We start from the raw sequence: 12,528 nt of genomic DNA on the forward strand, positions 1-12,528 counted from the left end.
AGGAGGGGGTGGGGGAGATAATGTCTCCAGATACTTCAAGACCATTGCATTTATTGTGCACTTTATTTCTATTATTATTACATCAGCACCATCTTAGATCATCTTAGATCATCTAAGATCCCCCTTAGATCTGGGAAGCTGAGGGCCCCTGTGGTAGGGCACAAGTAAAAATGCCAGGAAATAGGGCCAGAGACTGTTTGGTTACTGTGAGCTAAAAGTGTGGCTGTGTGTTTTCTGGGTCTACTGAGCTCTCAGATGTGTGATTAAAGAAGCCAGACTAACAATAATAAAGTCACACTAGTTCCAATGTGCTGATTAGCTTTAAATGGCGCATTATATAGCCCCCCTCAGAGCAAAGAATTAAGAGATTTCTCTTCTATGCGTGCACGGATGGGAACTCTGCTCCTGGGGTAAAAGAAGAGAGAGAAAGGGAAAGGAGAGCTGGAGTGGCGGGGAAAGGCAGCAAGGGGAGAATGCAGGGCAACAGGCATTTACCCGTTCGTGGAGGACACTGAACAGCGTGCCCACCGTGACGCGCTCGTACACGAGGCGGGTTTTCTCCAGGTCCGGGGACAGGCACACAGCCATCAGCTGCAGCACGTGGGGGTGCCGCAACTTGCTGCAGAGGCAGAGAGACAGGATGAAACGACGGGTGCTTTTCTCTCTTCTGGGCTCCCTGAACACACTCCAGACAAATTCTATTTACACACAATGTTTTGCTAAGAAAGTGGGATGGGGTAGGGGTCGAGTTTTCTGTTGATGGAATTCTTGGCTTTTCACTGATCAGAACCTGAAGGCTTAGGGTCATGAATGACAATGTCACTAAGAGCTACTAAGCTAGGGACTCGACATATATCACCTTGATCCTAACAACTAGCTACAGGAAAGGTGCCATTACAGTTACACTCACAGAGATAAGGAAGCAAAGGCCAGGGAGAGGTCAAGCCCAAGGTCACACATCCCACCCAGCCTCACATCAGAATCCACACTATGAGCCTGTCCAGCCTCCTTGAGTCCCTTTAGGCTGACTTCCCCAAAACGAAGGGTTTGGCTTTATAGGAGCTGAGTGAACTTGATGAGTCAGGGACTATTCCAAGGCCTCAGTAGTGCTGGTATACAACCAAGGATGAAGTTCCTGCCCCAGCAAGACCTGAAGGACTAACCCCTGAGCCACAGGAAACCTAGGGTACTGAGACCCATGGGCGTGTCTTCCAAGGAGAGACAGCGCACGTGGTCCTGATGGTGGGCCTTGAGGGCTGCAGATGAACCAGCCAGGCCTGAGGCTGGACCTCAGAGACATGCAGGGAGTCTATTAGCAGACAGACTTGAGCTTCTCACTACCACCATCCCCAGCACTCAGGCTATTCAAGAATGCTTCTTTTTCCTTCTTGGCAGCCCTGGGAAGTCAAATCAACCCACCAGGAGGAAATGGTGAGGCTAAGGAGGCTGGTCTCCACCCTCAGGTTCAGCCCTGCATAGCCCTGAACCTGGATCTGAGACACTCTTGGGTTTTCTTTCTTACCTGCTGTGCTCTTGCTCGGCGATTAATAAGTCGGCCAGCCGCAGCCTGCTGCAGTGCGGGTGGGTGGAGAGGTGCAGCTCCTTCACTGTGACCCTGCTCCCATTCCACACCAGGCTGCCAGGGCAGGAGAGAGTGTGAGCAGGAGGGGGTGTGAGCAGGAGGGAGTGAACAGCCACCTCTGCAGACACGTGATCAGAGGAACAGTGTTTACACAGGTTCTATACAGCTCCCCCGACCCCGTGCCCTGCCCCCGCAACGTTGTGTCCTTCCCGCTCCTACCCCCAGGGCCTAAAGCACTTCGGGGACTTAGTACAGGTGGCAGGGAATCACTGAGGGATTTAAGGGAGGGAGTGACTTGTCAGGTTTGCATGGTAGAAAGACTGGGGCACCAACCATGTGGGGAGTGGTGGGCCGGGGTGTCTGGAGAATGAGAGGCCTGTGGGGAGGCTGGTCTGGGGAGGGACACGATGTGGATGGAAGAAGAGAGGACGTGACAAATTCATGGCTCAGGCAGGAAAACAAGAAGCACGTCTGCACGAGATACAGAGCTGTGCAGATCTGCAGAGGCCTTCTCAGACAGCTGTGACTGCTAAGCAGGGAAGCAGCAGCCAGGTTCAAGGGGGACAAGAGACCTTGGACAGGACAACTCAGGTGATCCTGTAGGACGCTGGTCGATGGAGACTGAGCCCATCCCAGGGACTTTCGTCAGAGTCCGATCCTATTACTGCCATCTCTGCTGCATCAGCTGGAGAGAGCCATTAGCTGATGCCTGCAGGGCTTCAGTGCCCTTTGACCTGTATCAGAGGCCAGTTGCCACTCTGCTGCCTCTAATTCTCTAGAGAGCAGAGAGGCTGCAACACTGATATGAGTAATCTTTCAGAGCAGTTGTTCTCAACAAGGAGCCATCTGGCCTGTCTGTAGACATTCTGGTTGTCACAGTCATAAATGCTGGGGATGGGGGTGCAGGCAGAGCTGCTACTGGAATCTAGTGAGGAGAAACCAGGGACACTCCTAAACATCCTACGGTGTACAGGACCACCCCCAACAACACGGGGGAACAAAAATGTCAATGGTGTCCAGATTGAGAAATCCTGATGGAGACATTTGCATTTCAGTATGTCCCTGTGTTCAGGCAGAAACCCTCCCCACACAGGGAAGTCACACAAAGTCCATTCTTTCTGTGGGACTAAATCCGACTTCCACTGGCCAGCTTCTGCTTACTTGGTCATGACCATGTAGGGGCCACTGAAGAAAGAGAAGGTGGGCTCATCGTCAGCTTGAATCACTTCCTTTTCTCCAATTACTGGAAGAGATCCTAGATAGGCCAGCTGTGTGCCTCCTGTGAGATAAAACTGAAAGCAAAGCACAGTTTCAAATAGTGGGAAAAAAGGGAGAAACTTAACTACTTCTAGAATCTTGTCATCTAGCTAAAAATAAAGGTAGCTGCTATTTACCAATTTGCTGGATACCTCTATGCACTGGGTGTAATTCTTTTTATTATCTTTAATCTTCCAAGAAACCCTGCAAGATTGTGATACTCTTTCCCTCTTGCCGGTGAGGAAACTGAGGCTCACACAAAGAGGTCAGACGCCTACAGGAAGCACCAGGCCTCAAGGGTCCCTTGAGGCCCCACAGAACATGTCTGGGGCCTTCACTGGGAATTAAAGGCTCAGTTCCTAAAACTCCCCAAATCTAGCCCAGAGTCATTCAAAAGAACTCTCCGGGACTTTCATCACTTTTCAGTAAGGACAGAAACACTGAGGGGTACTTGTCCTGCAAAAGCAGTAAAGAAGAAAACACTTTGGGGAGGACGTGGGAGGCCATGTTGGACAAAGCTGTGGGGCCCGAGGCCAAAGCCGGGCCAGGGAATTCCCCAGTGAGTCCCGCAAACAGTGGCTGCTGGTGGCAACCTCTTACCTTTCCAAAGCCAAAGCTGTAGATATTTTGGGCAGAAATGACTCCAGCCTTAGGCGGTCGGTTAGGAGAGCCATTAGGGTTTCTAAATATTGAAAAGAGGAGGGGAAAGTAAGGAGGAACCATACCCAGAGGACAGTGCTGAACCAAGCTGTCAGCATGTGTAGCTGGTTTCGTTGTTACTACTTAACAGCCAGCCATCTGAAAGGACCCCCATGATACGCATTTCCTGGTGTCCATGCCCTTGTGTAGCGATGCACAGGTCAGAGAGGGCTGACCTGTTAACCCAGCAGGACACTGCGGAAATGACCGAGTGGTGTGAGTTCCAAAGCTTGGCCCCCAGGATTTCTGCCCTGATCTCTCTCGCAGCCCTTGCTCTGGAGAAGGCCAGCTGCCATGTTGTGAGGATGCTCCAGCAGCCTCAAGGGGGCGACCAACACCCAGCACCAATCTGCCAGCCGTGCGAGTGACCATCTTGGAACTGGACCCTCCAGTCCCAGAACGCTGCAGCCCACACTGCATCTTGACCACATCGTCGTGAGATGCCCTGAGCCAGAACCACGCAGCTAAGCCACTCCCTAATTCCTGACCTGCAGCAACCGTGTGAGATTTTTACTGTTGTTCGAAGTCACTAAGTTTGGGCTTAGTGCGACAGACAACGCATACAGATGGTCAAAGTTGGAACAAACCATCAAGAGTATCTTGTCCAACTTTCTCATTTTACAGACGGGAAAAAATGGAGCCAGAAAGGGGAAATCTGCTGGCCTGAGGTCACAAAACAGCAGCAGGGACTAGGCTTCGGCTCTGTTAAGACGAAATTTGGTCTGCCAAGATCCTAACTCTGGCAGGAGAGGAGGTGGAAGACCAGAACCAAGTAGGGGCTCCAAGGCCGGATGAGGGATTCAGGCGCTTAAACCTGACAGCCCTGGGAAGACCCTAAAAGGGTTTTGAGTAGTGAGTGGCACGATTCCGTTTTCATTTTTAAGAGGTCATTCTCCACGTTGAATAAAGAACCAAGATGGGCAAGAGTAGCACCAAGGAGGGCAGTTGGGAGTAACTGGTCCTTAAGGGAATCATGAACTTATCTCTCATGAGAAGCATCCAAGTCATGAGAAGAAAACCAGGACTTGATGTGCAGAATGAGATGCAGGAGCCTGTGAAAAGTGTGACAAGTCTGCTGCTGCTGCTGCTGCTAAGTCGCTTCAGTCGTGTCCGACTCTGTGCGACCCCATAGATGGCAGCCTACCAGGCTCCCCCATCCCTGGGATTCTCAAGGCAAGACACTGGAGTGGGTTGCCATTTCCTTCTCCAATGCATGAAAGTGAAAAGTGAAAGTGAAGTCGCTCAGTCGTGTCCGACTCTTAGCGACCCTATGGACTGCAGCCCACCAGGCTCCTCCGTCCATGGGATTTTCCAGGCAAGAGTACTGGAGTGGGGTGCCATTGCCTTCTCCGGTGACAAGTCTAGCCATCCCAATAACAGGAAAAGATGCCATCAGAGAAAATCACAAGGGACACAATTTTCCACATATAAATCCTAAGTTAATAAAGCCCAGAAAATTTAAAATAATTCTCCTGAGCATGAGGAGAAGCCTGGATGGAGCCCACCTCCTGCAGCTGTGATGGGGGCTGGGGAGGTTGCCCACCCAGGTGACAGCAAGTCTTAGGCCAGCTTAAAACAGCCTGAGGAACCTTAAATTAAGCATTTGCAGTCTTCTGCAACCTTAGTATTAAAGGAACATGCTTTCCACGGTTCTGAGATGACCAAAAAAAAAGCTAGCCAGTTGTTCTGCTGAGAAAGGGTTTTCTGCGGGGCAGCCCAGACCTGAAAAGTTCCTTCCTTCCCTGCTAATCATATGGTGCTTCCCACTGGAGCCCAGAACTCATTTCCCCCGACATTCCTGGAAGCGGGGAGCAGGAGTGGATGGCACACTGATGGATTTCAGAGGCCACATCCTTTCCCTCGAAGCTCACCCCTTTGGGTGGACAGGTGCTGGAAGGAACTGGTGTGGGGGGACCAAGGTGGCCCAGGTTGCAGGGCTCCCACAGGGAAGGCTGGGTGATGCAGAACATCCGACTCTGCCTGAGGCAGCACTCACCCCTGCATGAGGCCCCCAAACCGGGGCACGCCACTAATGAGCCGCTGAGGGGAGTCAATCTTCTTCAGGAGGTCAGAGAAGCCCTGGATGATGGCCTGCATGTGTGCAGCACAGCGCTGCATGAACTCCACCATCTGCAACAGACGGCAGGGACGGTCAACCTCACACGACTAACGGCCAGCCTGGCTTTCAATGGCACCAGAATGGTCTGAGGAGACAGGAGCCCCCACAGGGAAATCTCTGGCAAGGGAAGGGGCCAAGGGATTGCCTAAAGATACAGAATGAGATGATTCCATTTTCAGGGAGTTTATTTGATGATAGTTTCCTCCAAATCCTTCATTCAACAGATGACGAAACTGAGGCAGGAGTATTATTTTAACTTGTTTCCAAGGCCCAGTAGCTAATGAGCAGGAGAACCAGAGGGAGGGGACTCTGCCCATCTCCCCCTTCCCTCCATGTGCCCAGCACTGTGCAAGTCCTTTATTCTTTCCACTTGTTAGATTATTTAGCCCTCATTAAAATACATCACGCCTGCCAGCATGTGGCTACAGACAAGTTACTTAATGTCAATGCACTTCAGTTTCCCCATCTGTAAAATGGAGACAATAATAGGACCTACCTGAGAATTGTTGTAAAGATTAAATGAGTTAATATTTAACTAGTTTAATTAAGAACATCTGATGCAGGGTAAGTGCTAGTTAAGGGTCAGACAAAATCACATTTGTCCTCTCTGCCCACTGACTGGATGACCAGAAAAACTGACTGAGGTTTTACAGTTGGTTAACTTGCTTCATCCCAGGCGTGTGTGCCCAGTGCTGATGGCAAGGCCACTGCAAGCCCTGTGCTGTCCCCAGACTGGCCTCTGGCCCTGCAAGGCCACTGCAAGCCCTGTGCTGTCCCCAGACTGGCCTCTGGCCCTGCGCTCTGCCACGGGCGTGTCTGCAGAGCAGGCCCACCCTTACCACGGTGCTGCGCTCCTTCCCTGCTGCCAGAGCCCAGGTCTGCGGGTTTCGACCCTTCTCGTCGTGGAGTCGAAGATCACCCCCTGCATCCAGCAGTTTGCTGAGGATCCACTGGTTGCCTGAAAATGCTGCTGCATGGACAGGAGTGCTCCCATCAAAGCAGCGGCTGGAGGAGGGGAGGGGTACAGTGAGTGTCCATAGAAACACTCCTCCCCTTCCATGGATAACACAGGGCTCCCTTACTGCAAAGGCAACCTTTGGTAATAGGAGAACTGTATTAACACCATTAGTGACACACCAGTAACACCGTTAACACTCCCATCTTTACACACCTCCCCCTCTCCCATCTTCACCGCCACTGTTCAAGGAGTAAATTTCTCAATTTACAGATGAGGAAAAAAAGAGGGCAAAGCCAAGATTCACACCCAAGCATGGATCTGGTTCAAAACCCAGTGTTCTATCTCCACTGTCCCCTGACGCTGGCTGCCCTGAAACCTTCATGTCTATAGTGCCACATGGTCAGGCTGGTGAAGCACAGCCTAAGCAGAGATCATCTCATGTGAGAATGTCTCTATCTCCCAAGTGCTGTGGTAGAGGCCCACACACCTTGACATCAGCAATGTGGTCAAGCACCTACAATTCAGAAAAATTTAACCAAAGCCAATAAACTATCTGAGACATGAAGGGACACCCTTCATGAGCTGTGAAGATGTGATATGCAGCTGTGGTTTCCGAACATGGTTGCACATCAGGATCACCTACAGAGTTTGCTTTTTTTTTTTTTTTTTTTTGGCCATGCCAAGCAGCATGCAAGATTTTAAGTTTCCCAACCAGGGGATCAAACCTGAGCTCCCTGCATGGAGTCTGAACCACCAGGGAAGTTCTAGAGCTTGCTCTCTTTAATTTAAAAAGAAACAAAAATGGGAGAAGGAAGGGGAAAATAAAGAAGAAATTTTAAAAATAATAATAAAAAAAGGAAGAGGAAAAGAAGATAAGAAAGTCTCCCAATTCCAGACCCACAATTCTCTTGCCTAGAGGCAACTACTATTACCAGTTTTTGTATCCTTCCAGAAATTTTTTATGCATGTACAAGTAGGAATAATAATATGCTGTATTGGGAATTCCCTGGTGGTCCAGTGGTTAGGACTTGGCACTTTCACCACTGCTGAGAGCCTGGGTTCAATCTCCAGCCAGGTAATTAAGATCCCACAAACCACATAACGTGACCAAAAAAACAAAACAAAGAATGTTATTTAACTGTTATGCATTTAAATTTTTTCTTTTAACAATATATCTAGGAGAAATTTCAATATGAAAACATACAAGCCACCTCAATTCCTTTTTAATAGCTGCATAGTATTCCAATATACAGACATACCATAATTTATTTAATAAGTCATTGGGATATTTGTCAAAAATACAGATATCAGACTACACAGCAGACTGAATCAGAATCTGCAAGCATGGCACTCAGGAATGAGTACTTTTGTACAAGTGCCCCAGGGGTGCCCACGAGGCAGTGGACTAGCTCATTGTGAGTGCTCGCCTCTCCTTAGCCCTGATGCGCAGTCTAGCACACTGTACTACGGGATCTGTAGCATTCTCCTTGCTTTAAAAATACATTTGTATATGATGTTTTACAGCTTTCTAATCATTCTTCCCATAAACAGTAAGACAGCTGAGTAGGAAGAGAGAAGATATTATTTTTTTATTTCTCATAAATGCTAAGGAAGAAAGGAATAGTGTTTCTTATGTCCAACTAATCATACAAGAGAATCCAGGTTCAAGTGGTATCAAAATGTGTTGCTTTGTTAATTTATCCTAGAGGCTGAAAATTGGAGGCCCACAGACTGATTTGGCAACCCAGAGGCATGTTTTATTTGGTCCATATAGTATTTTAAAATAAGAATTTAAAGTAATGGACAATATTTAACACTTTGGAGATTTCACAATAAAAGTTGGGATTTTTAGTCTCTTGGAAAATCTGGCCTCCATGGCTTCCTTTTCTGCCCAGTTGCATCAGATGCTACTTAGAGCCTGTACCCAGTGAGCCCACTTAATCCTGCAGGCATCTTACTCTGTGACCTCAAGAAGCCCAGGCCATCACAGCATTTCCATGGAGCCCTTAGGAATACATTCTTCCCCCAGAAATTTCCTTTCACCTAGATGGAAGATATTTTTAAAGTACATGAAAGTTTTTATTTTTAAATATTTTTATTTTTTATTTATTTTTTTAATTTTTATTTATTTATTTATTTTAAATATTTTTTTATTTTTTAATATTTTTTATTTATTTATTTTTATTTATTTATTTATTTATTTATTTATTTATTTTAAATATTTTTAAAGTTTCTATCACAAAATTAAAAGCTAAGGGGTCTACCTTCTTCCTCCTGATATTGTCCTTTCCCGCCTCCTCCTGTTATGATGGGGATTTCTAAAAAGGGAATTTCTGAATTCTTCAGGTGCTGGGCTCCTGGTCTCAGACTTGTCATTAACACAATGCACCATTATGGACCAGCCATTTAAACTTTCTAGGGGGTCAGTCCCCTAATCAGGAGTATTAAAGATTATTTTTATTTTGCTTTTTTTATTATTATAATTTTATTTTTTTATTTACTTATTTTTGCTGCAGAATTGCAGGCAGGGCTATTTCTGAGTTTCCATACAGTAGAGACAGAGTGTATGTGAGTCCAGAAAAATTCTGGAAGGAAACAAAGCAAAATGTTCATTATGTTATCTCTGGGTTACAGAATTCTCATACTGATTAGTTTTTCCCTTATACTTCTCCAAGTTTCCATTTTTTTTCCTTCTAAGTAAACAATCTTATAACAACAACAACAAACTCCCAAAATCAGTACTTTAAAAAAATATACATTAAGTAGGGCCTCCTTATCGGAGAAGGCAATGGCACCCCACTCTAGTACTCTTGTCTGGAAAATCCCATGGGCAGAGGAGCCTGTTAGGCTTCAGTCCATGGGGTGGAGAAGAGTCGGACATGACTGAGCTACTTCGATTTTCATTTTCATGCATTGAAGAAGGAAATGGCAACCCACTCCAGTGTTCTTGCCTGGAGAATCCCAGGGACAGGGGAGCCTGGTGGGCTGCCGTCTATGGGGTCGCACAGAGTCGGACACGACTGAAGCGACTTAGCAACAGGGCCTCCTTATATTAGATACAAAAGCTATTTTATGACTTATGATTGTACATATTCTGGCATTTCTGTGAAAATTAGATGGAATCATGTAAATGCTCAAAATTTGTTTCTGGTTCTGTTCAATGGAAACTGTAAAAATATCTGCTTTTGCCTGTTACCTGGGAAGGCCCTGGGCAAAGCAAAAAGTCCTATGGGGACAGAAGAAATGTTCACTTTTAGCTGCCTCATTACAGTGTGTTGCTCTTTCATATTAAAATTTGGACCATTACTCAAACTCTTCTGAACCACAACTACAAATGTCATCCTGACAAGGCAATGCTGAGTATCACTGATTAAGAACTTAGCTGTCGGTATGTTAAAGTGCTTTTAAATGAGTCATACAAAGAATAATGTGGATGGAACTATACAAGCAGTACTTGTTAATGACTAAATTAATTAATGAGTAGTGAGGTTCACTTATTTCATAGGGCCTAGTAAAACTGCTCAGAAAACTATTAACAGTTTAAAAATCACGTTTCTGGTAATTCCCTGGTGGTCTAGTGGGTTTTTTAAGAGGCTTTTAAAGAAATCGATCAGTAGTGTCTCTTTGCAACACCATGGACTGTAGTTTATCAGGCTCCTCCGTCCATGGGGCTTTCCAAGCCATGGGATTTTCCAGGCAAGAGTACTGGAGTGGATTACCATTTCCTTCTCCAGGGGATCTTCCAGACCCAGAGATCAAACCCAGGTTTCCCAAATTGCAGGCAGATGCTTTACCATCTGAGCCACAGCACTCTAGTGGTTAGGACTCCAATTTTCCACTGGGGGCCTGGGATTAATTCCTGGTCAGGGGACTAAGATCCGGCAAGCTGTGCAACCAGTAAAATAAAATAAAGCATATTTCAATATAAGTGTACAAATGTAGTTCATCAACATACATTAGTAAAGCTTCTTTTAATATCTTGTTAAATTAGTTTCCAAACACTCCAATTCATCTTTAGTGTGTATTTTCTAGATAGTGATCTTATTATACTTACTGATTTGGATCTGCTCCATAATCCACCAGGACATCAACTAATTTTGTAAGGCCTAATAATGCTGCAATGAAAAGGGCTGTCTGGCCCAAGGAGTTAACTGCATCAACATAAATTCCTGCAAAGCAAATATCAGGATCAATGCAAATACAAGAGAAAAATTAAAATTCCTTTATACAGTATTTTTTAATTAAAGTGAAAATGAAAGCCCTCATTACTGATAGTAACACAAAAGGACACAGAATCAACTAAAGAGAAACTAGGGTTTACACACTCAAAATGTTGTTTCCAGAAAATGCCTGCTGAAAACTACACTCCACTACATGAACAAAAGAAAAGGGATGAAAAATGTTCTCAGTCTTCAAACAACATAAAAGGGAATTCATGATACCTTGAGATGTGTACACACAACAAACTCAGCAAACTAAAAAGACATGGGATCAAAAGGCGGTAACATAAACGTAACTGAAAAAATGTTTAAAAGTCACTCAGTCGTGTCCAACTGTTTGTGACCCAAAGGACTGAAACTTGTCAATATCCTCAAAATCACTGTAGATGGTGACTGCAGCCATAAAATTCAGACACTTGCTCCTTCGAAAAGTTACGATCAACCTAGACAGCTTACTAAAAAGCAGAGGCATTACTTTGCTAACAAAGAAAGGTCCATCTAGTCAAAGCTATGGTTTTTCCTGTAATCATGTATGGATGTGAGAGGTGGGCTATAATGAAAGCTGAGTACCAAAGAATTGATGTTTTTGAACTGTGGTGTTGGAAAAGACTCTTGAGAGCCCCTTGGACTGCAAGGAGATCCAACTAGTCCACTCTGAAGAAAATCCGTCCTGAATATTCATTGGAAGGATTGACGCTGAAGCTGAAACCCCAACGATTCACTAGAAAAAGGACCCCGACGCTGGGTGAGATTAAAGGCGGGAGAAAAGGGGACGACAAAGAATGAGACGGTTAGATGACGTCATCGACCCGATAGACAGGAGTTTGGATGGAGTCCGAGCTGGTGATGGACAGGGAGGCCTGGCGGGCTGCAGCCGATGGAGTCGACAAGTGTCGGACACGACTAAGCCACTGAACTGAATCGCGGCTTATAAGCGTAAACCACAAACACAGAAACCACACTACTCCATAAGTAATAACCTACAATAACTTAGAATGAAAAACCACATACCCCAAGTAAAAAGTACTAATAAAAAGCTACTCATACAACACCATCATAAAAAATACCCGAAACCACTCAGATTACGTTCTCTCCCTCTTCATCTCCTAAAAGGAAAAGAAGAACGATCATCAATGGCCAGTGGCAGCTGCAGAAGCAACACCAAAAGCCGACTTCACGCTCAGAAGAGAACGCTTTATCTCCTCCTCGTGGTTTCGGGTGCTCTACACGTTCAGAGAAACTTCTCTAGTAACGAACTATAGAAATGATCCCTGAAAGTATAGTCTTAATCACACTCTCCCCGTGTTCAAGAGGTGTACAAAAGGCACACATATTGCACTGATGGTGAGTTGTTTTTTTTTTTTAAAGCGCATTTCCTCTGAAAATATACACTGGCATGTGGTATGTGTTTTCTAAAGAATCCTTGCATTACCAAAGACTGACAAATCTTTTTGAACACTCTCACCGGTTCAGAGGCCAGTTCTAATTGCTACTTAATTAACATACGGCTTTTAAACAGCCAATCACACGCCAGTTCTTTCCAACCCCTCCCCGTTTGTCCCCGCAGACCCGCAGCATCAGGATTACGTAAAAGGCTGACGACTACAGACTGCGCGGTAAGCTGAGCCTTCCGCCTCTTCTGAAATGGGCGGCCGAAGCAAGGAGGCCTTTCACGAGAGGACCAAGTGGATAG

General features: G+C 45.9%; 1 protein-coding gene and 1 non-coding gene across 14 annotated transcripts in view; both read right to left on the reverse strand.

The window, feature by feature from the left end:
* The window catches only part of TEX14 (testis expressed 14, intercellular bridge forming factor), a 150,603-nt gene that overhangs the window by 48,329 nt on the left and 89,746 nt on the right, over positions 1 to 12,528 (reverse strand). For 11 of the 13 annotated variants that reach the window (XR_011561905.1, XM_070772545.1, XM_070772547.1 and 8 more), the window contains 7 exons: positions 10,670 to 10,784; positions 6,497 to 6,662; positions 5,535 to 5,668; positions 3,440 to 3,521; positions 2,744 to 2,874; positions 1,523 to 1,636; positions 496 to 619 (listed from right to left, as the gene is read on the reverse strand). Coding sequence is in view for 12 of the 13 variants with exons in the window: in XM_070772545.1 (XP_070628646.1) it covers positions 496 to 619; positions 1,523 to 1,636; positions 2,744 to 2,874; positions 3,440 to 3,521; positions 5,535 to 5,668; positions 6,497 to 6,662; positions 10,670 to 10,784 (866 nt within the window). In the remaining variant the exon portion in view is untranslated. Of the gene's footprint in view, positions 1 to 495; positions 620 to 1,522; positions 1,637 to 2,743; positions 2,875 to 3,439; positions 3,522 to 5,534; positions 5,669 to 6,496; positions 6,663 to 10,669; positions 10,785 to 11,405; positions 12,283 to 12,528 lie in introns of those variants that run through there. The other 2 variants (XM_070772548.1, XM_070772553.1) reach the window with 2 other exon arrangements.
* On the reverse strand, positions 11,908 to 12,122 carry LOC139177908 (small nucleolar RNA U3). Its single transcript, XR_011562370.1, has one exon. It is a non-coding gene; the product is annotated as a small nucleolar RNA U3 (small nucleolar RNA).

The sequence above is a fragment of the Bos indicus genome, chromosome 19 (assembly GCF_029378745.1).
Source record: "Bos indicus isolate NIAB-ARS_2022 breed Sahiwal x Tharparkar chromosome 19, NIAB-ARS_B.indTharparkar_mat_pri_1.0, whole genome shotgun sequence".
Classification (NCBI taxonomy): Eukaryota; Metazoa; Chordata; class Mammalia; order Artiodactyla; family Bovidae; genus Bos; species Bos indicus.